The 25,833-nt window shown below is 48.8% G+C and overlaps 6 protein-coding genes across 8 annotated transcripts; 4 read left to right on the forward strand and 2 right to left on the reverse strand.

Moving 5' to 3' along the window:
- Positions 1 to 3,808: 3,808 nt before the first annotated feature.
- Positions 3,809 to 5,272, reverse strand: LOC117856154 (E3 ubiquitin ligase PQT3-like). Its single transcript, XM_034738586.2, has one exon. The coding sequence runs from the start codon at positions 5,270 to 5,272 to the stop codon at positions 3,875 to 3,877; it is 1,398 nt and encodes a 465-aa protein (XP_034594477.1). The 3' UTR covers positions 3,809 to 3,874.
- Positions 5,273 to 6,478: 1,206 nt separating this feature from the next.
- On the forward strand, positions 6,479 to 7,162 carry LOC117856155 (uncharacterized). Its single transcript, XM_034738587.2, has one exon. The coding sequence runs from the start codon at positions 6,581 to 6,583 to the stop codon at positions 7,160 to 7,162; it is 582 nt and encodes a 193-aa protein (XP_034594478.1). The 5' UTR covers positions 6,479 to 6,580.
- Positions 7,163 to 7,249: 87 nt separating this feature from the next.
- On the reverse strand, positions 7,250 to 8,559 carry LOC117858583 (peptidyl-prolyl cis-trans isomerase CYP26-2, chloroplastic). Its single transcript, XM_034741673.2, has 2 exons — positions 7,611 to 8,559; positions 7,250 to 7,497 (listed from the first exon to the last, which is right to left on the reverse strand). Exons 1-2 carry the CDS (start codon positions 8,420 to 8,422, stop codon positions 7,386 to 7,388), a joined length of 924 nt encoding a protein of 307 aa, XP_034597564.1. The 5' UTR covers positions 8,423 to 8,559; the 3' UTR covers positions 7,250 to 7,385.
- Positions 8,560 to 10,332: 1,773 nt separating this feature from the next.
- Positions 10,333 to 15,782, forward strand: LOC117858580 (protein decapping 5). 2 transcript variants are annotated; one of them, XM_034741667.2, is made up of 8 exons: positions 10,333 to 10,708; positions 11,103 to 11,203; positions 12,135 to 12,215; positions 12,293 to 13,249; positions 13,839 to 13,904; positions 14,634 to 14,834; positions 14,913 to 15,026; positions 15,094 to 15,782. In XM_034741667.2, the coding sequence occupies exons 1-8, from the start codon at positions 10,486 to 10,488 to the stop codon at positions 15,289 to 15,291; spliced, it is 1,941 nt and encodes a 646-aa protein (XP_034597558.1). In that variant the 5' UTR covers positions 10,333 to 10,485; the 3' UTR covers positions 15,292 to 15,782. The 2 variants fall into 2 exon arrangements, with proteins under 2 accessions (XP_034597558.1, XP_034597559.1); XM_034741668.2 differs by having other exon boundaries at positions 10,338 to 10,708; positions 14,634 to 14,828.
- A 1,705-nt stretch (positions 15,783 to 17,487) lies between these two features.
- LOC117858585 (uncharacterized) lies at positions 17,488 to 20,231 on the forward strand. Its single transcript, XM_034741675.2, has 4 exons — positions 17,488 to 18,753; positions 18,917 to 19,035; positions 19,115 to 19,240; positions 19,811 to 20,231. Exons 1-4 carry the CDS (start codon positions 18,538 to 18,540, stop codon positions 19,890 to 19,892), a joined length of 543 nt encoding a protein of 180 aa, XP_034597566.1. The 5' UTR covers positions 17,488 to 18,537; the 3' UTR covers positions 19,893 to 20,231.
- A 428-nt stretch (positions 20,232 to 20,659) lies between these two features.
- On the forward strand, positions 20,660 to 24,048 carry LOC117858577 (putative AC transposase). 2 transcript variants are annotated; one of them, XM_034741664.2, is made up of 4 exons: positions 20,660 to 20,822; positions 21,176 to 21,398; positions 21,847 to 22,823; positions 22,916 to 24,048. In XM_034741664.2, the coding sequence occupies exons 2-4, from the start codon at positions 21,182 to 21,184 to the stop codon at positions 23,807 to 23,809; spliced, it is 2,088 nt and encodes a 695-aa protein (XP_034597555.1). In that variant the 5' UTR covers positions 20,660 to 20,822; positions 21,176 to 21,181; the 3' UTR covers positions 23,810 to 24,048. The 2 variants fall into 2 exon arrangements, with proteins under 2 accessions (XP_034597555.1, XP_034597554.1); XM_034741663.2 differs by having other exon boundaries at positions 20,662 to 20,822; positions 21,173 to 21,398.
- The last annotated feature ends 1,785 nt before the right edge of the window (positions 24,049 to 25,833 follow it).

The raw sequence follows: 25,833 nt of genomic DNA on the forward strand, positions 1-25,833 counted from the left end.
TAAACAAGGCCTTACTCGACAGATGATCCACTATATTTGGGTAAACTCGCGTCAGGCATGTAAATAATATGGACCAAAGATATTCTAGAATAAAAGGTACATGTACATTGGATTTGGAGTGCCATAAAGTACCTGCACATAGTTTCAGTGGTTCATCCTCATGAACACAGCAGCAAAAAAGAAAAAAAAAACTAAGACTCGATTAGACGATATATGGACTGCATACCTAGAAAATTACTAAGAGCGTTTTAAAAAAAAAGAAAATTTACTAAGGATTTGTAACGCAATATCACAGCAGCGTCTGAACGTACGCTTAGGGAAATCTGAACTGTAACATCGATGTGTCGATGGTGTCGTCAGGGTCGGTGTGGTTTGCGAGGCCGTCGGAATAATCGATGCTATGGCTCGGTGGTGCTTGCTCGGTCGAAGAGGCCGGAGGCGGATCCAGCAAACGGCGCCCCACCCTCATTCGGCCGCTCCAACCCTTGCACCGCCTCTTGCCGCCACCTTGTCGGCTTCCTCCGTGCTCGCGAGGATCTGCCCTGCCGGCTAGTTGCCACTGCTCACGCTAGCCCGCGCGAGCCCATCCCCTATTGGTCGCCGCTCGTGCGAGTAAGCTCGCCGTCGCTCACGAGGTCTGCCCTGCCGCCGCCGCCAATACGCGAGAGGAAGATAAGATGAGATGAGAAAGAAATGAAGAATCAAGAACGAAAATGGAGGAACGAAAAGTGATATCATAACTTATAACTATATTACGATGACACCCCTCGTGATCTTTCCTATAATACCCTTATACTACATATACTACTCCACTATACTACTCATACCACACGTGAGGGTTTTAGTAGTACACAATTAATCTGGACCATCGGATTACTAGTCCTTTTCGAACACTAGTATATGCTAGTATTGTGCACCGTAAAAGACCTCAACCCATCTATGTACATTGGCAACATCGGTCTTTGGAGGCATCCTCTTCCAAACAATTGCCTGAGGGAAGGTGATGCACCAAAGCAGGGTCCCCAGGGAAGAACTGAAGAAGATCATGGGATAGAATTCTTTTATCTGGACTTGGGTGGCACTTGGTGTTCTGTTGTTCAAGAGAAGCTGGAGAATTGCTTACTTCCAACTCCCCGACAAGCTGTACGACAAAGTTTATGTGCTAGTTGCTACTACATGGGCAAGACAACCTCAAATCGATTACGATGAAGCTGCTGCGATGGTTGGTTCTTTGACTAAATTTAGCCAAGGTATGCATGAATAAATGGAAGTGGAGAGAAGTCTGTTCGGTGCTTGGCCCTTGTTTACTTGGGAAGTTGGGAGGTGCCAAATTGGCATTTTGCCATAAATGCAACACTGTAGCGTTTCGTTTGTATTTGTGAATTATTGTCCAAATATTGACTAATTAGGCTCAAAAGATTCGTCTCGTAAAGTACAACAAAACTGTGCAATTAGTTTTTAATTTCGTCTACATTTAGTACTCCATGCATGTACCGCAAGTTTGATGTGATAGGGAATCTTCTTTTTGCATAGTGTCAAAGTTGGGAGTTTTGTGGGAAGTAAACAAGAGCTTGGACTTCTGTTACTATTACATAATTCTGGTTTCCTTTTTGTCACTGTTATAAGTCCTGTGCCGATCCACATTCTTTGGGGATAGGAGTTGTAATATTAACTAATGAGATGGCGAATGGTATATTTTCTTAAGCAGCTACCAAGAACCTGAATGCCAACATGGCACAACGTAGATGCATTACTATGTATATAGGCGTGCAGTAGTTGCCAATTATTGCCGCCATCCCATGTAAAAACTTCGGCAATAATACATTACTAGTAGTTGTAGTTGGAGCAAGTGTTGTGCGTGGAAGGGATGCATTACAGAACGTTCTATACTCTTGCGCTCCTGCTCCATTTCTTACTGGTAAAATCTTTTGGCTCTGATACACGCAGCGTATCTTCACTTTGGTTTCTGCTTGCTTTGTGCTGTGCTTAGAATTAGTTTCTCTAGTAAACTATTACTATGTTAAAGTCAGTGGTGGGTGTAGAGTCCGCCTACACGGCGAACATACCACTAATATCAAGCCCTGGTGTATGTTTGTTTATACCAAGGGTTCCTGAATCCTGAGCGGGAGAGCAGAGGAGCGGATCTGCCTTCTACGCGCTACGGTTGCCGTCCCTCCCTACCAGGGGTGCACCGCGCTCCGGCCGCCGGCAGCGGCACGTCGTCCTTCCTCGCCGTCGCCTGGCGGCGTTGGGATCGCCGAGAGAAAGCCTAAACGTCATTTAGGTAGTTCTCGTTTCTGGACTGGGCCTGTGGACGTTGGTTCCACATTAGGGCTAAAAGGCCCAGTAGGCCTTCTACCATTCGATTACTTGCACAGGTTGCATCAAATGAAGTGAACTGAGTGTAGTGTAGCTCAGTTCTTATGGTGGAACCTGTCCACCAGAGTTCGAGTCTTCGACTCAGCGCCGGTGCTTGCATTTCAGAGGCACCAGTGGTAACTTCCTCAATCTCGAGGATCTGCCGACTTAGTCTCTCGGAGGTGCTCATAGAGGTAGGGTTGCGTGCATATATTTGTAGAGGGCGAGCGTACGTGCGTGTTGTGAGTGTATGCGTCTGTACTATGTTTCGAAAAAAAAAAGTTTGCATCAAATGACTGTATATTGAGCTCATGTGATGTCAGTTATTGAAGTCAAGCAATGGGATCTTGACTGTGATTGTAGAATGGCTCCTACCAATCTTTTGATAAATAGTTTTACTTCAACAATTTTGTTCCATCGATATTTTGGCATACTATGCACAGAGTGGACATGCTGATTCAAGTAAAAGATCATAAAGTATGTATGAATCGGTCAAGCAAACATTATTTTTAGGATCAGAAATTTGATAGCCGTAATAAAAAAAAATTAGCTTCGGAAGGTTGGTGACATCAATTAGGAGCAGCATCAATTCCAATTTTATTTTCTATCCATCAGTTAAAATTGGCAATTCTTCACCTGCTCTAATTGTTAACCAAACAGAAAAATATGTTCAAACATTTCAAATACATAAGAGAAGATTATGTCTCCTTATTATGCTCAAGAGTCAAGAGCAGAGTTATTGCCTCAAACACTTGTTAATTTGTTGGTTACCATGTGTTCAACTTAGTTTACAGTGTCAGAAAATTGATTGCTAGTTTTTCACTTCATTCGGTGACAAACTGACAACTACATTCGCAGTTGGTGTCTTGCCACCAGGCTTGAAGGCAACTTTATGCATTTGTTACTCACACACAAGCCCAGCATGTAAAATTGCAATCAACACAATACTCGAATTTTGTAATTTTTCAGTATTGTTGACAAGTTACAGGACACTGCTGCAAACGTACAAGGTGTCTGGTGTTAGAGCAACTCCAAGAGTATCCTAAAAAATTCTTCCTCAAAATTATATATTGGGGGTTCTCCTAAAAAAAATTTCCCCCAAAAACATATCACTCCACAGCAGATCGCTAATAAATAGCCCCCAATATTTCAAACACGGGCCACGTCATCGTATTGGGCCCATCGGAAGGGACACGCGGGCGTGCGGGAATCAGGATTGGGGGAGGAACACCAACGCTAAAATATACGCGGTGGCAGGCTGTTTTTTAGCGTCGCTAAAAAATTGGGGAAGGTTTAGGTGGATTGTTGGAGTTCATTTTTTCTCTCTTTTTTCCTAAAAAAGGTATTGGGGGTAAGATTAGCAGTCTCTTGGAGTTGCTCTTAGCCATGAACTAAGTACATGTACATCATTACATACGCAATCACTTGTGCGAAGAGCTAGTTAATAAACAAAAACCAACGAGCTGTCGCGGGCATCGGCAGCGATTCAGAAACTCCGGCATCAAGTTCCTGTGTGTCAGAAAGCAACCTCCGATCTGCCTCTGCATCTTCTCTTGAAGCCATCAGCCTCCACGTGTCTTTGATACTCCTCATCGGCCGTCCTCTTCCTCCTCCCATGGCATCCGTCGTGGTAGCCGGCCGGCGCCGGGACATCCGTGTAGCCGCCACCGTAAGGCACGCCGTAGTGCAGGTAAGGACCACATGCCCACGGCGTCGCACCGAAGAAAGGATCGTAGCACGCCGGCGGGCCGAACGGGTTCCCGTAACCGTATTGCTCGGGGTAGCCGGCGGCGGGCTCCCCGATTCCTGCCGACGACGCCGCCGCAGTCTGCTTCGTTCTTGGCTCACGCGCCGCCGTAGCCGCCGCGCTCGTCGACGTTGATGAAGCGCTCCCGTCGCTGCGCTCCGAGCAGGCGGTCGCCGTGACGTGCCTCCGGCTCTCCTGCGAGGCGGTCGCACCCGGCGACGGCGTGGGCTCCGCGTTGCTGCCGGCCGAGCTCTTCCGGTTATTGTCTGCGCCGCCCGATCCGCTTCCTGCGGGCCTCGCCGTCGCAAGGAGCTTGGCGATGGTGGCGCGCAGCGTCAGGTTGGGGATCAGGTCGTCGGCGCGAGACCGCGCGCCGCACACGCACGTGGACCCGGCGGCGATCCGGCCCCTGATGCAGGCGTCGCAGAAGCTGCCAAAGCAGCACCTGGAGGCCACCACCGCGTCCGCCATCACCTTGCTGCAGATCTTGCAGTGGAGCTCCGGTGGGACTCCGTCGTCGGGGGTCGTGGACACCGGCGGCGGAGTAGGCAGCAGACTGGTGCTGGACATGGATGGCGCCTGAGCTCTGATGTCGTATCTCGGATCGCCGTTAGTGGGACAATGCTGGATGAAGTGCCCCGGGACGCGGCACCTGTGGCACACGTACCCAGCCGGCGGCGCCGCCCTTCCCTCGAGCGTGCCACGGTGGCCGTAGCGGCGCGCTCCTTGATACCGGCGCTGATCTCCCCACTCGAGCCGCGCGGCATCGATGACGGCGTCGATGGCCCTGGCTTCCTCGTCGTCCTCGGCGCTCGAACTCGATGACACGGTCGACGATGATGCGCCGCCATCAGCAGGTGCCGTCGGTTTGCGCGGCGGCGGGGGTGAGGCGGCGACCGTGATGGCCTCGGCGAGGGGCCCGGCGACCCGGCGCACCAGCACGGTCGAGCCGCGGGGGACGAGCGCGGTGCCGTCGGCGTACTCGTCGCCGGTCCGCGGGTCGGAGAGCGCGACGCCCTCCCTCGGCCCGCGGCCGCGCGTCCGGCTGTGGCTGTGGCGGGCGGTCCCCAGGATCAGCCCCTTGAGCTCGGCGACGGAGACGAAGGGCGCCTGCACGGGGACGGAGAACGTCTGCACGCCGCTCTTGTAGCGGCAGTACACGGCCATCTTTGGTCCGAGCGGCGGTGCGGCGCCGGTGGGCTTTGGGGATGGCGGAAGGGAGTGAGTTTGAGGCGAGGAGGCCGGGATTGACGAGCATTCCAGTATAGGAATAACGCTCGACGGCGAACATCGAGTCGGAGCGGAACCCAAACGCGGCAAATTCGGAGCTCGGCGGCGAACACCGAGTCGGATACGAAACGCGGCAAAGTCGGAGCAATGATGTTTCCGATTGAACATTGGTAAACGTCCTGATCGAGCGAGGAGGCCCTCCCTTTCTGCTGCCGGAGCTTCTAGAAACAGATCGAGCCGCCGTCGACGGCCATCTCTGCAGCCAGCACGGTCGCCGTTGATACGTACTCCGGGCTCTGCAGAAAGGAGCGAAAGAAAGCGATGCGTAGTACGTTCGTAATCTTGCTGCGCGATCGCATCGAAATTAGTTACTGTTTAGAACACCCAAGTTTATCGCCGCCGCCTGCGGCGTGGAGATTATCGTCAAGTGGTCATACAACTTACACAGTCACGCTATCGCCGCCGTCGTCTCGCACCTGCACCACGGCGCCGGCCTTCGTCAACGGGGAGACTACTGCGGCCGACGCAGCTAGTTCACAGTGAGCAGTTTCCGAGGGGCGTTGCTCAGGACTCAACCTCTGCATTGCAATGGCCTCATCCTCACTTCTATGAGAGAATCCATGTTCCATTGTTCCTGCCCAAGGGCAGTCATAATAATGAGAAGCAACATAGTGTTGGGTTTGGATCCATCATCCATGTGGTAAAAGTACAAAGTAGTGAGATTCTTCTACCAAAGCGAAACATGGCGCATCTGAATCCATAAGCAGGTTCGAGGTTTTCATCTACTGGAGGGTTGCTTTGCCGCTTGATTCCAATGGAACCCAAGGTGTTGGTTCGTTTCAGTTTAACTGACGAGACTAAAATCCGTATGCGCATCATCATCGTACTGGTCTAAAGCACTCCAAAACTTTATGCAGATTACACTGTCATGTATCTAAGATACCACCTACGTTTTACTGGCTCGATTTTTTCAAAGTTTGCCTCAACGTGGTAAGACATTTGATGGTGATGAGATGAGATGCCATGCGTCGTAATTGTGATGTGCGTTAAGCTTCACAACAAAAAGGAAACCCACTTTATTTGCACTTCATCTGTTAGCTCCTCGCCATGATCAATGCTACGTACATGAACTCCCATCCGTGATCAATACTACGTGCTGTATAAGTTTCACTACGCACGCACGTCAGAAGCTGCGCACACACAAGCCCCCGGGTTCTTCTCCGTTCTCACAGCTCCACCACGGCAATGGCGACGACACTGAGCATTGCACCAGAAGCAAACCACAAAGCTCTCCTCGCCGCCCTGCTCTGCGCCGCCGTCGCCGCCTCCTTCCTCCCCGGATCATCCGCCGCCGCCGCGCCGTCGTCCCAGCTGGTTTCCCAGACCTGCCGCAGGACGTCCAACCATCGCCTCTGCGCCGACCTGCTCCGGTCCAGCAACCGGAGCAGCGCCGCCACGAGCGTCCGTGAGCTCGCCGTCGTGGCGGTGACGGCCGCCAGGAGGTCGGCGCTGCGCGCCAGGATGCGCGCGCTGGACCTGGCCCACGAGGGGGGAGGGACGGTGTCGTGCCGGCTGGCGGCGCGGTGCGCGGCGCTGTACGCGGTCTGCCTCCGCGCCGGCGCGCAGGCGGTGGGCAGGGTGTCCACCATGCCGGCGTACGAGCACGACGGCCGCGCGGCCGACGCCGTGAGCGCCCTGCGCAGGTTCCCGGAGAAGTGCGTGGGGCTCTTCAGAGAGAGGGGGATCGCGTCGCCGCTGGAGCGGGTGAGCAGGGAGGTGGAGGAGAAGCTGGGCGTCGCGTCGGAGATTGTTCGCTTGTCGCGCTAGGATTGCGTCGATCTGTGGTGACGGATTTGGATTTTGGAGCTGATAATAAGTGCGTGGGTGGTATGCTACAGTAAAGCGCAGAGAAGGTACAATGAAATGTTCGCGCCAATCTAGCTTTTTTCCGTGGGCTCTCCACTCAATTCTTGTGATGGTTGAGACAGGGGAAACGAAGACAATGAACTCTCGCGTTAAAGAAAAAAGGAGTGTTGCTTTTCTCATAGTACTACTCGGTTTTACTTAGCATGCCGCAGTTGGTGATGACGACCTTGGTGTAAGGACGGTTGAATCCTCTCTCTGCAACCACTGCTCTCTTGTCACCAATCAGCTTGGCCACTCTGCAACACATGAACAGACAGATGTGGTTAACACTAACTAGCTACATCCATCCAGGAGTAAAATCGATTCTGATTTCTGACAGGAAAGCGGGCGCAAAGCTGATGATAATCACCTGAAGTATGGCGAGCCGGCGTTGTCCCTGACGGTGGGAACGGCGGCGATCTTGGCCACGACGTCCATGCCGTCCAGCACCCTGCCCACCAGCACCGCCGACGCGTCCAGCTCGGGCGCCGCCGCCGTGGTGATCACGAACTCGGTGCCGTTGGGCGCCACCCCCACCTGCTCCTCCTCCACCTCCAGCTTCCCGCCCTTGGCCACCAGCTTCGGCTTCGGCGGCGGCAGGCTCGGGTCCCGCACCACGATCGATACCGCGCCCGCCGCCCCGTGCACGGCCCCGCCGCCGGCGCCGCACCGCGCGCGCAGGGCGTCCGCCTCCGCCGCCAGCCGGTCCGTCACCGCCGGCACGGCCGGGTACGACACCACGCCGCCGTGCTGCACGTAGCCCGGCACGATCTTCACGAACTCCTTGCGCCGGTACCCGACCCCCGTGACGAGGGACAGGAACCGGGACGCGCCCGCCGGCGCCGCGTCGCGGAACAGGCCCACCGTGATGCGCCCCGCCGGCTCCCCGCCGATGGACACGTCCAGGAAGGCCGTCGCCGTGACGGGCAACTCCGCGAGGCACGGCCCCGCCGCGGTGTCGGTGGCGGCGGCGGCACCGGCACCGGCGAGCTCTTCGGGCTCGGCTTCCTGCGCCTTGGACGGCGCCGGCGAGACGCTCAGCAGCGCAGGCGCGGCCACGATGGCGATCGCCGCCGCGGCGGCGCGGCGACCGAGCTTAGGCGGCGGCTGTGGAGGTGAAAGGTGGTGGCGCTGCGTCGGTGCTTGCGTCGGCTTGGCGGTGTTGAGGATTCGCTGCGACATTGTTGCGTTGCTGAGGCTGGCACGGCATGCGGCCGCGCATTTGCAAAAGTGTGGTGACGAGGCCGGAGCGTGGATAAGGTGGCCAATCAGGTTCTTTGCTGGGGGGCTTCGGATTCTCTGCACCTGCTGGTTTGTGGCAGATGCCTGCCATGCCAGTGCCAGCTTCACCAGTTCAGCCAGACGACCTGAATATATCAAACCTGACAACAGAGAGATTCTACTATTATAGGCGCCGTCACACAGCAGCAACCATAATGTTGCAGCAAAGTAATTCACAGCTTATCCATAAACATTGTGCAATCAGTCCATAGCAAAGAAATAGTTGATTCTGGTTGGCCCACTGGACCTTTAACATTGTGGAGAATTTAACAACTAAAGACTACTGACATGGGGCACAATCTATTTGGACCAACTAGTCTAAATACATTGGAGAAACCTTAACATAAGTACTCCATCCATTTCAGATTATACTCCCTCATCCAAAATTGTAGGTAGTTTTGGCATGTATAGATTCATAACTAAGTGTATATCTAGGTACATAGCAAAATCTAAGAATCTGTAAATATCAAAACGACCTACAATTTGGGACAGGGAGTAATTCATTTTAACTTTTCTATATACATATTCTTTTTTTCCTATGTATCTAGACATAATGTTAATCTAGGTACATAGAAAAACTACGTATTTAGAAATCAAAATGATCTACAATTTGGACGGAGGGAGTAGGATGTATGCAATTTTCTTTTTGACAACAATTTAGCAAATAATATTTTCTTTAAAAATTGACAATAAAAATTGTGGAACAAAAGAGGAGATGCCAGGTTGCCAGCCACCTGAGTGATTTCTATGGTTTAGACTGTTTGGATTTTGTAGGCTAACTCCATCATTAGTTAGCTGGCATGTTTCAATACGGAAGGATAATAAACCTTGGTGCACCGTACATATTTTGAGACCCGACCCCGCTAGGGAATTGATAGGTGCAAAACATCAAAATTGAATCAATTGATGGGCGTGAAGTCGACAAACTGTAGAAACGTGACTTCCCACAATAAAACATTGAACACGGTTTGAGCATTAAAAGCTCCAAACAAACAAACAATAAGTTTTGAATTTTTACAAAAATGGAAAGGTGCAAATACATATAAGAATAAGGGTTGCACGATCGGTCAATGTCACTATATAGAACTAAAACTTATACTAATTCCATGAGCAAAACATTATTTAATATGGGTGTCTAGCTATCATAATTCTTTTCCCAGATAGGCTTTCATGGGGCAACCCTTGCTAGGACCTATTTTCCACTTCATTTCGTTTCTCTTCCATTACTTTGCCAATATCCACACAACTCCTATCTTAAGCATTTTCACCGAGATCCTTCCATAAAACATAGAAGGAAGACATGCTATGCTTGCCATTACTTGGGCACTGCCACGACATCTGAGACCGCACGTATGCTTACTCATCTATCAAAAATCAATATATCCATCTTATACTAGTTTAGTAGTTTAGAAGGTTATACGCCGAGGGTTTGAATTTCGAGTTGGAAGTGAAAAGTGTTTAGTTGAAAGAGGAATCTTTTGTGTTGAATTTTTGTTTTCAAAATTCTGGTATGCGCAAGTTGAAAAGATTAATTCATTCAAAGTCCCGAGCATAGACCTTGGAAGGTTCGACTGTGTACCTCGTAGAAAGGAAACATAAAGTGAAATTCGGTCTCAACATTCAAAATGTGACTTTGACACCAGGGAAAATCCTTCAATTCTGCTTCCGGGCTTGTTCGCGCAGTGGATCGGATCAGCATCTTGGGCATAAGAAATTCCCAACCTGGGCCCCTAATCCGGTCGGACGCAAGCAAACCGCCCCCTTCACCACTCCACATCACCACCTCGCCCAGGCCATATCCACCCGAGAGCCCGTTTAATAGAGAGCAGCGAGGAGAGCGAGCGCACCAACGGGATCTGCCCTGCCGCCTTGCTAGGGTTTCGTCTCCTGCCCTCTTCCCCTCTCGTCCCCGCCTCGCATCCCTAGCCCTAGCCTCGCCGCGCCCCGGGGTCCCGCGGGCGGCCATGGCGGCGGAAGCGCCACCGTCGGCGGCGCCGTCCTCCTCCTCCTCCGCGCCGGCCCCGCGCCCGCCGGCCGCGGCAGGGTCCGGCTCCGGCGGCGGCGCGGCCGCGTCCCCGGAGTCGTACATCGGGAGCCTCATCAGCCTGACCTCCAAGAGCGAGATCAGGTACGAGGGCGTCCTCTACAACATCAACACCGAGGAGTCCAGCATCGGCCTGCGCAATGGTAATTGGCCTTCCTACCCGAGCGCCCTCACTCCGCCACCCCGCTGCTGTCCCTTTCCTCAGATGCGCTTGTTTTAGCCCTAGATTTGGTAGTCCCTCGTGCGCCCGGCGTGGCGAATCCAAGCCCCTTAACTAGTTATTATGTGCTGAGGATTGTGGGGAATTCGAAGTTTTCGAATGCTGTATGTTTGGCATAACTATGTTTGCCCCACCTTACTAATCCCCGACTTGACTTGTTAGCGGTTAACAGTTGTTATTCTACCTATTACGTTGTCTCATGTCCGGATCAATTGAGCTTCAATTTTCAAACTGAGATGCGCGCCATAGGCCTTAGCTATTGCTTTACTTCAGATGCCACCGTTATGATCCACACCTGTCATTTCCTTGTTTTGTAGTGCGGTCGTTTGGGACCGAAGGGCGGAAGAAAGATGGGATGCAGATTCCTGCTAGCGACAAACTTTATGAGTACATCCTCTTTCGGGGAAGTGATATCAAGGTATACGGAACCATAAAGTGGGCTCAGTTAACTTTCAATTGCGAGAATTGTGTGTTTCATGCTTGTCGCTACCATTTCTGGACTCTGGTGCATGGTTTTGTTTAATGCGTACTTTTGACGGTGCCTTCATGTTGTTGGTGCCTTGTCTCTGCTTAAAGTCCAAGATGTGGATTGGTAACGTATTGTGTTTGTATCACACGTGTTGGCTCATCAGTGTGAAGGTCATAGGGGCACAAAAACCTGCACAAAATTATCTCCCCACCACATTAAGCCAAATCCACACATTACATTGTTGTGTTTTGCTTCCCTTTTTGGAGTGTTCATATCATTAGAATGTACGATTGCTATCAAGTCCCTAAGCACATGTTAGATCTGGGTGCTTTCCTACAGTTAGATTTCCCACAGGGACACAGTCAATTGTTTGTTTTAGTCTTCCATATGCACATCATAGCTTGTATCATGTGCCCAAACCATGACCTTGGAAAACATCTTCTTTTCCTATTATTACCACTACATATTATGTCCTATTTATCATGTCTCTTATTGGGTTTCATCTAACCTATCTCAACTTGCTTGGAAGACTCTGTGATTCACGTTTATGTTTTGTACTTATCCAATTTAGTAGAATCAGCAGACAGGTAATGTTAGCTTTGCAGTCGTTAGTTGTGTATATTTTGGTTTGATATATGTGCAACCCATAAGTGCATATTTACCATGTTCTCATGTACTCATTTAAGATTTTTATTTTGGAAATTCCTTCTCTAAACAGTATGCCAGCCGTCGATTATTTTGCCTAATACGTTTTGATCCAAGAATGTATCTATGTTATGTTTTCAACGCACACTTTAAATTATATACTTTGCAATTTCCTTACCTGATTTGATTATTTAGCATCATAATTTACCTGGGTCCAAATACTTTTCTTCTGCAGGATTTGCAAGTTAAGTCATCGCCACCGCCGCCGGCACCACCACAAGCAGCTTCCCTGCACAATGATCCTGCCATAATCCAGGTACCACTGTACCAATATGAAATGTAAACTTCTCTATCCCTTTAGGGCTGCTTAGCTAATGCAGTCATGTTCTGCAGTCACATTATTCTCAACCAGCATCAACTTCGTCGAGTTTGCCTTCAGCTGGGGGTACAGTTTTACCAGACCTCAGCTCCCAGGCAGCTCAATATGGGCTTCAGAGGCCAGGCTTTCAGAGCAATCTTCCTCTGTATCAACCGGGGAACGCTCCATGGGGATCTTCAGTGGCGCCTCAGGCAGGAAGTGCTTCAACACTTTCAGTTCCCTCAATGTATTGGCAAGGATACTACGGGCCTTCAAGTGGACTGCCACCTCATTTGCAGCAACCTCCTTTTCTTCAGCCCACACCAGGACTGTCGGTTCCTCAGAATCTCCAATATCCAGGACTTAATCCTTCTTTGCCATCTGGGATGCAAAAGCTGTCAGAACTCCAACCCTCATTGATGCCACCTGTTACTAGTCAAGGTCCTTCATCAGGTATCCTGCCTGCTACAACAGCTCCTGCCTCTGCTACCTTATTAGCTCCAGAAAGTTCAAAGCCCCTTCTGCCGAACATGGGATCGCTGTTTACTCCTCCCGTGACATCTCTTGGTGCCACTTTTCCTTTTCCAAGCCAGCCAACTTCCATAGCTGAAACTAGTGCAGCGTTACAGAACTTAACTTCTTTTGGTAGCAACAAGGCTTCTGCTCTTCCAGGATCAACACTGGCATGCCAAAGTGTTTCTCAGTCTGTTTCTTCGACTGTTGCCCCATCTAGCTCATCCCAAGTGGAGATGCCTGTGCCTTTGTTAGCACCATCAGGTCAGCTATTGCAGAACACGGCATCCATGCTTCCATCCTCACACTCCCTGCAGACACCTTTACAGATGGCCAACAAAGAGGCCAAGCCAGTTGAGCCTAAGGCAAAGGCTGCTGAACCATTGCTACCTGACCCTTTGCTACCTGATCCACCATCACGTGGCCTGCCTGAAAATAAGGAGCCTATATTACCATTGCCGAAACAAACACCTCAAAAGGTATGCACATTTCTATTCCTGTCTTTGTGCTTATGTCGGCAAACGAGTCTTTTTTTAGAATAAAAATTGGAAACCTTTTTTTGTTGGGTAATCATGTCCAGATGTTTCAGTACATGTTCTGTTCTTGATTTCTCCATGACCTGATGAACCTACAAGCATAATCTTTCTATTTTTTTAATTTATGAATTGAGAAAATTAATATTTTGGCTGTTCGTTTCCTTTTTTCTGACTGATATTCTAATGAAAGCAAGTGACCTATAATGGTTTTAACTATACGACCAACTGACATAATCAAAAGACAAGGTGAGGTTGTAGTTTTCCAAAAATTAGACAAGGTAGCATGTATTATGATTCTTGGCAACTTGGCATGCACCTCACTACACTTTGTGCTTTTTAATGCATGAAGATGAATTCCCTTTCTGGTTCACATGTCTTTTCTTATATTAACTTGCTTTTGAAATACTATGGTGGAACTGATGCTGCATGTTCTCTGAAGAAATTTCTTTCTTATTCCTTATACACTTTTATGTTTATTGTTATCAGTATGTCTTTGATATTTTCACTAAGTTGTGCCTCACTTTGTTTTCAGTACAATGGATCTGGTTCACACAATCACCACAACTTTAGGGGCCGTGGAAGGGGTAGAGGGAGTGCGGTATGTTGATGTAATCCAGTTCTTTTTTTTTAATCCAAACTTAGTCATAAGGAATGCTATTTTAATCCTGAATGTTGTTTTCCACGTTTGTAACCTCGCCTTGCTACCTGTCTGAATTGAATTCTTCTATGTGGTGTTCAGGTTATTATATGTAGATTTTTTTTACCATCTATCAAGCATGAAATTTTCTATTAGCATGAGCAACGTAGCTGTGCTGGACATGTTCATTGTTCAATTTTTCTTTCAACAGAAGAAAATATATTTCTTGAATTAGTTTCCTAGCTTCACTTCATTATGTGCAATCCGAGTGCCCTTTAAAAAGGTTTTTTCGGGTATGCTATGGCGAATTGTGTGGTTGGTAGTTGGGAAATAGTACTTCTGACTCGTGCCTTTCATGTGTGGAGGCTCTGGCTTATGATCTTGGATGTCCCTATGCCCTAATAGCAAGTTTTTTAGGAGCAGTAGGAGGGTTCTGGCGTTGCCTGCATAATTTCTTCACCTTTTGTTCTTGGCTGTAGTTTGATAAGTCCTAAACTGAAGTCGACGCTTGATCAAAGAGGGTTGTGTTCTACAATACAGACCTTTTGAGTGTACTTCCTGATATTTTTCTGCAAGGGCCTCTTGGGCCATATCTGTATCTTTTTGTATACCTTGGAAAATTATGCTCTGATTGAAAAATGCTTCTTGTTAAATGTCAGATTTACTCATGTTTGTATCGTGGCTTTGCAGTTTTCACAGTCTGTAACAGCATTTACTGAAGAATTTGATTTCACGGCCATGAATGAGAAGTTCAACAAAGATGAAGTCTGGGGTCATCTTGGTAAGAAATCCCAGTCTAGGGATAAGGATGGTGAGATCGGAGGTGATGTGTTTGATGAAGACCTGGAGGTTGAGGAAACAGAAAACCCAGAGTTGGCTGTCAAGGTTCAGGTCTTTTAGCATTGTTTCAGATACATTAATGGTTTTTCATTGTTGCAGGGAACCTAACCTGTTTTGAACTTTATGCAGCCTGTTTATGTCAAGGACGACTTTTTTGATTCCCTCTCCAGCGGAACATTTGGACGTGGAGGAGGACCAAACGGAAGGGGCAGATTTTCAGAAAGGCGGAGAGTTGACACAGAGGTACAGAAGCCACCAATACCCTTGAGCTTCTTCTGTTACTGCTTTACTCATTGTTATTGCTGTGCAGACGTTTGGTGAGTTTCCAAGGCATCGGCAGCCGTACCGTGGCGGCGCCCGTGGTTACCGAGGTGGTGGCCGTTCCCGTGGTGGATACTATGGTGGCAGAGGCTATGGGAACATGGGGCCGGGCGGCTATGGAAACATGGGGACAGGTGGCCCTGGAAATTCGTATCCTCAGCGTGGCGGGTCGTATGGGAGAGATTGATTGTAGCAGCAGACATGTGCATCCAACCATACTTGCCGGTGTTGTAGTCTTTTACCATATGCATGATGCATCTCTTCCCAACAAATAAATGGACTTACCAGTTACCACCATTTCACTTGGGTGCGCCTTGTCTAGGCAAGGCCTGTAGCTTTGGTCATTGATGTGGTTTATACCCCGTGTTCTGTAGGAGAGTTACCAGTAGATGAGCAGCTGATGCTGGATATAGGGTATAAGCTTGTGTCCCTTGATGTGTGTACCGAGCGCTTGAGATTTAGTTGTATAGGCCGAACTCAATCCAGGTACGCAAGGCTGTGGGCCTAGCTCAGTAACTTCTTTTCCTTTAATATTAGCTGTGTTGTCTGTTTTGTATTGGTGGTAGTGTAACTTTTTAAATTTTTACCAGCTTTATCAGAAGTCTTCAATTGTATCATGAACTGAAATTACCTTTTCTGTTGCAGTTAATCTTTAGCTTGTGAAAAATGTTGTGTTCAGTGCAACATGGTATTGCTTCTCAATGCTGCAGTTTCTTTTTTGAGGGTTTATAATGCTTGGACGAATGTAACGAGGGCAGTGCATGTGGGCTTGGGCTAGCTGTGCATTCCTCTTTGGTTGAGGCGTTGAGCTATGATATTCATACCGGTGTGTAGTGTGGGCATTTGTTTGAGTGTTGTGATGAGTTGGTTCATCAATGGTGTGCCGAGCCCAGCTCGCCATGAATGGATGCTATTTGCCTGCCTGCCTGCCTGCCTGCCCTGTTGGATAAGGAAGCAACCGGTATCCTTGTTCGGCGGGGATCGGGTGGGCTAGAATGTGCAGCTGGATGGATGCCACAAATTCTGCCAGCCGATGAGAGAGCCTCCATGGCTGGTCCTCCTGCTTGCTATCCTTCAATGCTGGGGACGGGCCTTGCCTAATGTCGGTGCTACCGGCCAACTTTTGCCGTCACCGAAAGGCGGATGGGCCACGTGCACCTACACTGGACACGAGAAAGCAATCTGACAGGGTACACACAAACGGGGAGACGAGTACTGTATATTTTACGGCCAACTGAAATGCAAGTGCAACCGAGCCCCCGGAAATGGCAAAGCCAAAGGCGAGTGAGTGAACTGTGAACTCCGTTGCTACTGGATGCAGGACCAGGTGGACCGTGAGAAGCTGCTGAGTCAGGCAGTCAGGTCGCTACAGAGGAATCTTCCGGCAGGACCCCGAAAGAAGCGAGTGGCGGCCAGGGGTCGGTCGGCCGCTGGCCCAGCGCCAGCGATGGATGGACGCAGATGACACCAGTGTCCTGATCATCAGTCGCGGTAAGCAAGCAAGCACACGTGCGGAGCAGGGAGGGCAATAGCAGCAACAAAACCACACGAGCTCTCCCAGTCTCTTTGGCCTCTTGGTTCTGGCCTTGTTGCTCTCTCCGGTCTCCGCCATGCAGCGCGAGCGCGACCATGGTCAAGAGGCTAGGCTGTGTATGCGCGCATCAGGCATGTGGGATTCTGAAATTATCTAGCCAACCAAGCTGGCCGTTTAGGCTAGTGTACTTGACAAGTTGAGGCAGTACTGCTACAAATCTTTGAAGCTGGATCAGATTTTGCTTGAAACAATTGAATTTTTTTTTGTGGAATGCACAAGCGTATCGAAATTGCGACTTCTAGGACCTAATCACCTAACTAAAGAAACGAAATATGGTGAGATAGAGGAAGTACGAGTATATGAGAATCAGAAAGTCTTCCCTGCAAATTTTTAATAGTGACACTGCTGTACCAGGGTTCCATTTGCAGGCCGTGGCTGCGTCGCTGACAACAACACTACACCAGAAATACCTGTCGCATGGGCCCGTGCTGGTGCCAGCTGTTGCATGCACAGCACGATTAATTGCTGCACAGCGGGTCTTCAGTTCGGTCGTTCAGCAAGGTCCCAACCTACAAACGATGCCAAAATTATTATAAAAATCTTATCTAACAAAAGCTAGCCATTGAGAAGCAGCAATGCAAGTATATACTGTGCATAACTATATTTCTATATCTTATAGCATGACATGAGCCACTACCATTTTCTACGCACATTTTTTTAATCGATTCCACCTAATCCTACTGTACAAAGTACCAACTGCTACACTAGCCAACTCTACATAAAATCAGCCTACTATTAATAAATGGGGGGGGGGGGGGGGGGGGGGGGGGGGGGGGAAAGAACTTGAGACGAAAAGGAATGCGACTCTGTCTCGCTCCTCTCATCTGACGCTACCACACCCAAGGTAATGTGTCCTGACCATTTCTTCCTGACCTGGCTTCTCTGAAGATTGCACCAGAAATACCTGTGGCTTGCTGCTTTCTCGACAGCAACAGGATTCGCTGCTGATAACACGAGGTAAACAAGATTCCTCAACCGGTGCCGTAATCCGCTGCTGACCTCTACCGCGCGACCGCAAAACACCCCCTGTTTGCGTTTAGGTGTTTTGTTCAGGCAGCGGCGAGCTAAAAAAAAGGGACCATATGAGACGCATGACAGTACACTAGATACAACAGCGCCACACACTGACACACACGCACAAAGGTGAATAAGCCAACAGGGTTTAGCTTGCGGACAAGAAGCAAATGATAAGCATCCAAGCAGTAACAGCCAAGCAATAATGTATGATGGGATGATGCCCTCTGCTTGCCGTGACGTGTTGGCATGACATGCATGTACACACACAGGTCGCCATCCAATTTCAATTCAAGCATAGTAGTTAGGATTAGGGGCGGTGTATCAGTATGTTAACCCAGACAGGAGAGGACTTGATAGCAAATACGCTATACTTCCCTGCCAGAGTGCCGCATCCTCTGCCTTGTCCACCGTCTCGTCTTCCTCCTCTGGTTCCCTTCCAATGCGAATGCCCACCCTCATCATCCTTTCTAAACTCTAGCTAGCCTAGAGGCTACAGCTCCTCTGCTCTGTTATGCTCTAATACTCCATCAGTGTCGCCATTAGCCGTTGCCTACCTCAGCTACTCACCTATACCCCGCCATTAGTGTGTAGTTGTGTACACGCTTAGTTCATCCCTGACCTGACAACAATTGCTTCAGGCTTGAGCAAGGAGGCCAAAAACAGGCTTGAGCTTCTGATTTTTATGGTAGGCAGCACACGCCATGGAACCGGAATGGATGTTCAGTCAGATCAATTAGTTGCCATCATCAGCTAGGAGAGAGTTCTTGGCTTCGATCAATAGTATTGGCCTCTTTGGAGGGGAGCTCGGCGGCGGCGGAGCGTATGGAGAGCCAGCGCGTGGTGGTGGTCGTGGAGGACGCGGCCGCCGCCCGCGCCGCGCTGCAGTGGGCCGTCGGCAACTTCATCCGCGGCGGCGACTCCATCACGCTGCTCCACGTCTGCCCGCCCGCGCGGTCGCGCCGGAAGCGCCGCCGCCTCCGCCTCGGCGGCTTCCAGCTCGCGCTCGCCTTCAAGGACCTCTGCAACGGCATCGCCGAGGTACGTGGTTCCCGGCGGCGCAATTTGATCGGGTTGGTTGGTCCGTCGGTCGGCGTCTGGCACCGAACGCAATCAATCCGCCAGCGTGATGCGGCCGTTGCGCCATCAATTGCCGTCGCTGTCTCGTGGTTGAAGGCTGACGGCCGATGCGATGCGATTGCAGGCCAAGGTGGAGATCGTGGTGACGGAGGGGGAGCTCGGGGAGACGGTGGTGGCGACGGTGAACAACCTCGGCGCCACCACGCTCGTCGTTGGCCTCCACGACAAGAGCTTCCTCTACAGGTGCGTGATCGAATCGCGAATTCGCAATCCTTCCATCCAAGCTGTATCGTTACGCTCTGAATTTTCCGGTTTTTTCCAGCGCGCCGAGCCCGTACACGAGGGTGAGGAGCCTGGGGTGCAGGGTCCTCGCCGTCCGGCAGCACGCCACGGCGCGGGACGGCTTCTTGAACGCCGAGCTCACACAGATCGAGACCATAAGCTTGCAGTAAGTATCTCCTCTCTCTGAATTCTGAAACTCTGAACATACCAAATGGGATTAGTTTGTTGGTATGGCATCATGTCGTCAGAGTAGAAAAACCGCGGGCGAGAGCAATCGCAGTGGGTTGGTTGGTTCAGCTGCTAGTACTCGACATCCTTGGATTCCTGGGCTGTGTTCGAGATTAGGTAACTTGGACGTCGTGCGAGGTTTGAATTTATAGTAAATTGTGCTCAGGCGCTTCCAAAGCCCAAATGGAGTTAGCCCGCCCTGACGATTTGAATTTGTTGCAACTCGGGCAGCAACATTCTTCAGAAAACCTGCATCCCGTACCTTTCTTTTCTTCCCCCGTGAACAATTCAATTCATTCGTGACGATTCGAGCCTTTTGCGCGTCGTTATGCTAGTATAAAATACTGCAAATTCCACAGCTTTTGTGCTGGATCATATTCTTCCATCGTTTAAACAGGAAGAAAGTACACTGATGATAAAGATGCATACAGCCCTGGAGCAGTTCAATATTCTCTGTCTCTCTGATTGCGTCTGACTTGGTCGATGACCCTTCGAAATAATCCTGCAGCATACCACCGCCGAAGATCCCGTTCCCGATGTTCACGTTTCCGCTTGGCGTGATATGGAGAAGATCGAAGCGGAGGAAGTGATGCTGCTGATGCGCGGCGGTGCGAAGAAGAACACGGAGCTCTTCTGTCGGGCGAACAGCGCGGCAGGCTGATGCAGTCTGAGCTGACCCTGACGGGTAGATACACACATGCATGCACTGATGCACAGCAACAGTCAGCAGATTGACATAATTGTAACGACAGCGGCAGCGGCACCGAATGTATGTAGAAAGGTTACAATCTGTAGCAGTGACAGTGAAAAATCATTTTTAGTCTCTGAAAAAAAAACAAAGAGAAAAATCATTTTTAGTTCTGAAAGTTTGTAGGGCTTGTTGTCTTCGTTTCTGAAAGTTTTGCAGAATCATTTTTTAGTTCTGATGACACGTATAGTGGAAAGTTGCTGATGCGATGGTTCAGTTCTGGAATCTGGACAGAGATGGAGATCGAAGTTGTGCATCACGAACTTTGTAGGTTTCTATTCCATTTTTTTTAGAGTATATTGATCCTTGAACACAAGCGTTCATTACCTTGATGCCGAGCCGAGTTACTAGCTATCGATGAATCAAATGAAGGTTTTTTTTTTGAGCGGAGGTAAGCTAATTCAGATTCTACTTGACACCACCACCAGCTCGGTCTTTCAAAAAAAAAAACTTGACAGCAGCCCAGCCCAGCCCAAGAAAAGAAACCCAAAGAGGGAGCCGGCTGCCGCTGGCTCGCGTCGCGGGCGCCCATCGAGCCGATCCTTCCCGTCCGATTGAAATCCGAGCGAGTCGGCCCCAACCCAAACTCACCAAACCCTAGCTCGCTCGGCGCCGTCGCCGGCTCGCCCCCTCCTCCCCCCTCGTTCTCGGCTCCGACCTCCCGCCCGTCTCCCATCGAGACCGGCGGCTCGGCTCCCGCCCGCGCCCCTCGCCGGCGCCGCTGCCCCCCGAGTCCCAAGTCTCCAGATCGGCTCGCTCCTCTCCTCTCCAGGTACTCGCCCCCTCCTCCTTCCCTCCGTCCTCGCGAGTCGCAAGCAGTGCAAGCCTGGGACGAGAAAAATCAGAAAGCTTTGCGATTTTGCCAGCTGATCGAATGACTGCAACAATAAGATAAATCTTTTGATTCTTGTCATCGAATCTGTCTGATCTCATCATATTGGTGTCGACAGAATAATTTTGTTAATAAAATTTGGCAATTTCACAGCTAAAATCTCCGCGCACAATTCAAATTCCAAAGGATTCATGCTACGCGATTTGTTTAAAAATTGCAATTTTTGACTGTTCTCATCGAATCTGATCCTGCCATGGCGCCCCGCTGACATGAGTTGACTCTCCCTTCAGCAGGTCGGCATGGGGAACTCGACTCTCACAGACATGACGCTCCTGCCCGGCGTCGAGCCTATAGTGGCGGGGCTGGCCGCTGGATCCTCCTCGCCGGGCCAGGAGGGCAAGGCCAAGAAGAAGCCCATGAAGTCCCTCTACCTCAAGTTCTTCGACACCGCGCCCGACGGCAAGTCCCGCATCTGCAGGCTCTGCAGGAAGAGCTACTGCATGACCACAGCCACGGGTAAGTGTTTGGTGTGGTACCAACATGCCTTGACCTGCCCTGCCCTGTTCTGTGACTAATTCAGTGATGTTTACAGTGTTTTCAACTCTTAGTTGTGTGAGGGTAAAGAGTGGTGATATCAGGTGTGGAAAACTGTATTGCAATTTGCAAGGGCGTAGGTTACTCTGGAGCATCTCTCTGTTGCTTATTTCTAGGCAAACATATAGGCCGAAGAAAACATTTATACTTTATATGTTTGGTGAGCACCAAATACGATCTTTGTAGTTACTGGTTGCTGTAAATGGGTAAACTGTAGATATGCATACTTCTCCTTTTCCATTAGACCTGGACTCACGATTTTTGTTCACTGTATGTGCAACCTGAAGTCCATCCAGTGGACAAAGTCGGTTCTACTTGTTACCCAGTGAACTATGGACATCCACTAACATTCTTATTCATGGCTGTGTAGGGAATTTGGGAAAGCATCTTAATAACCGCCACCCTGGTTATCACCAACTTCCTGAGGGCCCCAGCTTCCCCGCCCAGAATACCATACAGACTACCATGGTTACTAGAAGCAGGAAACCTCATGTTCCAGTGCGAGCTCGGGCCCAAGCACAGCCTCAAGTTCAAACTCAATCTCAAATTCAAGATCAAGCTCAAGGTCAAGCTAAAGTTCATTCTCAACCTAAGGCGAAACCAACTGTTGATATTGACCATGTCAACTGGTTACTTCTTAGGTGGCTTATTGGCTCCTCCCTTCCACCTTCCACCCTCGAAGATAACATGCTTATCGACAGTTGCAAGTACCTGAGCTCGTCTGTCAGGCTCTGGACAAAAGAAAAGGTTCAAGAGATTACCCTTGAAGTGTTCAGAAGTATGAAGGAGGATGTCAAAGCATCTCTGCAATGTATCAGTTCCCGGCTCTCTGTTACTCTGGACTTTTGGACTTCGTATGAGAAAATCTTATACATGTCCGTCAGGTGCCATTGGATTGATGAAAATTGGGTCTCACAGAAAGTTCTACTTGATGTGTGTCGTATCCCATACCCATGCACTGGCTCCAAGATCTTGCAAGTTCTAACGGATGTCTTGGTGACATATAACATTGATTCAAGAGTCCTTGCTTGCACACACAATAACAGCCAACATTCAATAGATGCTTGTCATGAGCTCGAACAGGAGCTCAAGTCCCGTAAACTCCACTTTTGTTACATTCCTTGTGCTGCTAGAACACTGAAGGTTATTATTGAAGCAGGCCTGGAAAATGTCAAACCAATTTTGTCCAAGATCCGTGAGTTTATTCTTCAAACCAATTCAAATCAGGAGATGATGGAGGATTTTAAGCACTGGACTGAAGTTTATCATGAAGGCTCATGGAAACTCCCCTTTGACCATTCAGCAAATTGGAGCAGCGATTATAATATGCTTGATGTGGTAAAGAAGGTATTGCATAGTCCATTCCTGTACATTTTGTCATCTTTGGTCTTTGGCAATGTAGTTTAACTCTTCAGTTCGGTATACCTGTTTTCCTTTAGGCACCTAATGCAATGGATAGTACCATCAAGAAGGTTGAAGAGATCTTTGGACCAAGGGATTGGGTTCTGAGTACCACAGAAAAATCAGTGATCGATGCGTTGCACTCGTACCTTGAGCCTTTTTTCAAAACTACTACCAACCTGTGTAATTGCAAGCTACCAACTGTTGGGCTGGTCTTCTTCTTCATGGACCATGTCTTTGAGTTGATCAAAATGTGCCACAACAGCAGCCACCAAGAATGGCTCAAGAACGTTGCCAGTAACATGTCCGAGACAGCTGATAACTTTATATCTGAAGCTTACAGCATCTACACCTTCACAGCTGCGATTCTTGATCCAAGGATTAAGGGAGAGCTCATCCCAGAAACCCTGAACTCCGCGAGCAACTTAGAAGATGCAAGGAACCATTTTGTCAGGGACTACAGCAACACCTTCCAAGCTGTTGGAAATGGTCATGGTGCTCAGGACACCACGGAGGAAGCTGGCGCATTCTCCTTTGCTGAAGAGATTATCCGTAAGCGACGTCGGGTGAGCATGACCACTGCTGCTGACGAGCTCTCTCAGTATCTCGCTGAGCCCCCTGCACCAATTTCCACTGACGCCCTTGAATGGTGGAGGGGGCATTCCTCCCGCTACCCACGGCTCTCCTTGATGGCCCGAGACTTTTTGGCGATTCAGGGGACCTCAATGGATCCTGAAGAACTGTTCACAAGTAAAGGCGACAACATCCACAAGCAGCAGTACTGCCTTCCCCTTAGTAGTATGCAGGCTACAATGTGCGTAAAATCATGGATGCAAAGCGGGTATCACTTCAATTTTCAGTCAACCATCATAGATTTCGAGAGTTTGGTCAAATCTGCTACTGCTCCTGGTGATATTGATGGTCATAACTGAATGGTCAGCGATTAAGAATGTTAGGATGTTTTTTGGTTTCTGTTTTATTTTATTTATTTTTTAGTTTTAAGTGATCATGTAAATAGAACTTGTGAATGTTGGCCTCTTGCAAAATTCCAGAGTTAGAACTTAGAATCTTGTATTTGTTGCAATTGTGAACAACCTTGTACCTGTGATTTGTGTTTGTTTCTTGTGAAGATGACATGCTTCGATACCAAATGGTAGTTCTGCTTTCCTAATGTTTGTCTAATCTTGATGTTTTCGTTTGCTGGTATACTCCTGCAGTTCAAGTAACCTTTCTGCTGCAGTACAATATGATGCTTTTAGCAGTTCACTTCAGTTCTTAATATTGTTGTGTTAGCACTGGTTGCTGGGAGTAGCTGTTGCAGTTAGACAATCGATGCACCAAAGAGGGATGCATTTGTTCCATAAATTTCTTTTTGATATTTTGCAGATCAATTTGTGACTTCAATGTGCAAATACTTTGCTACTGGAAACAGTGGGCATCCGAGTCAAAGGACTAAAGATACGGCATGCTCACAAGTATGTGCATTAAATTCATGTGATTTTTCTTAATTGTTTTCTGTTGCAATTTGCAAACAAAGGAGAAAGCAATTGGAACTTTGGGAGGCAAGTAGTAGTGCTCCTCACGTCCTTGTTTAGTTTAATCGAATTTTCAATGACAAGGAGTGCCATTAATTCGTAGACCTTGGTGGTTTTAGTTTAAGAGTTGTGCTCAATAATCACATGGGACTGAAAGTGAGAATTGAGAGTACAATACAATACTAGATGGCGTGGAACTGTGGAAGAATCCTTGGATTTTATTCTGCTGGAATGATGTCTCAGAACAGAGTGTAATGCTCACATAGGTGCACATGGCACACCCCATGTTTACTGATTCCTTTTGGATTCACCATCATCACATTAGCGGATTAGCTAAATAAACCTCAAAAGCACAAGATCCCCAAAACTGATCTTTTTGACAGATGAATGTACCAATAGCAGACTTATTATTTGTGGGCATCACCCCAATTTCCAGAACTGATCTTTCAAGATTCACATCCATGATCTCATGTCTGATTTCACACGTATTTTGATCCTGAAATGTTTGACTTCTAAAATGTGTCTCATTATACTCCTATTGTCAACAATTAAAGTAATGAAGTCCCCACATGATCTACTTCTGATGGGACTTTGGTTTGTAGGATTGTAGCTAGAAACTTGTAGATCTTGGGACCACATTATAAATTTTGCCTTTGTTTTTACGAAGACTAGGACTGCTTGTGTGCTTCAGACACCGACCATTTGCTTGGCACAGCTAACACATATCACATTTCCTGGCCATTATCTCATTATTAGGGGTTATTGTAGCATCAACAGCATTGTCTATCATTTTCCCATTAATGAGGGTGCAAATGACAGTCAGTTCCACATGTCAAGCATCTGATGATGGTATTATCATACGGTGTGATGGTCAGCTATTTGTTTTTTCCTGAAAACACATCCCTGGAATATCCCATTTACCATCCTTTTTTCCAGATGGAAGCCTCTTCAGTTTTGCACTCATGTTTCCCTGCCATGACCTCCATTTCAATCTATTTCTTGCAGTAACGCAATTTAATCAACAGTGGGCTCGTTCTGTGGAACGACATTGTGTCATCACTCTTGGCCATCACCAATAATGATCCATTCTCTGATAATATACTCAATCAGTTCTTGAGAGAAAGGAAATTGCTCCCCATCATTGAGCATCAGCGGCATTGCCCTCCTCTGCTCCCTCACAAATCGCCATTCCAGTTGCATTACAGAATTGTTTGACCTGGAGAAAAACACCAGTGCTTGTATGATGAACCCCAAAATCATGTGCCACACTATCAATGTTCTGTGACAGGAGATAACTAGTGGCGGAGTGCAGGGTTTTGTAATCTATCACGCCCCCCAATTAAGACATCTGACAGGCAGCCGTGGAGCCATGCTGTATTTTACAAGCACCATCAGTTCGTGCAGATCAGGTAGAGGTCGAT

Source organism: Setaria viridis, chromosome 5, assembly GCF_005286985.2.
Source record: "Setaria viridis chromosome 5, Setaria_viridis_v4.0, whole genome shotgun sequence".
Taxonomy (NCBI): Eukaryota; Viridiplantae; Streptophyta; class Magnoliopsida; order Poales; family Poaceae; genus Setaria; species Setaria viridis.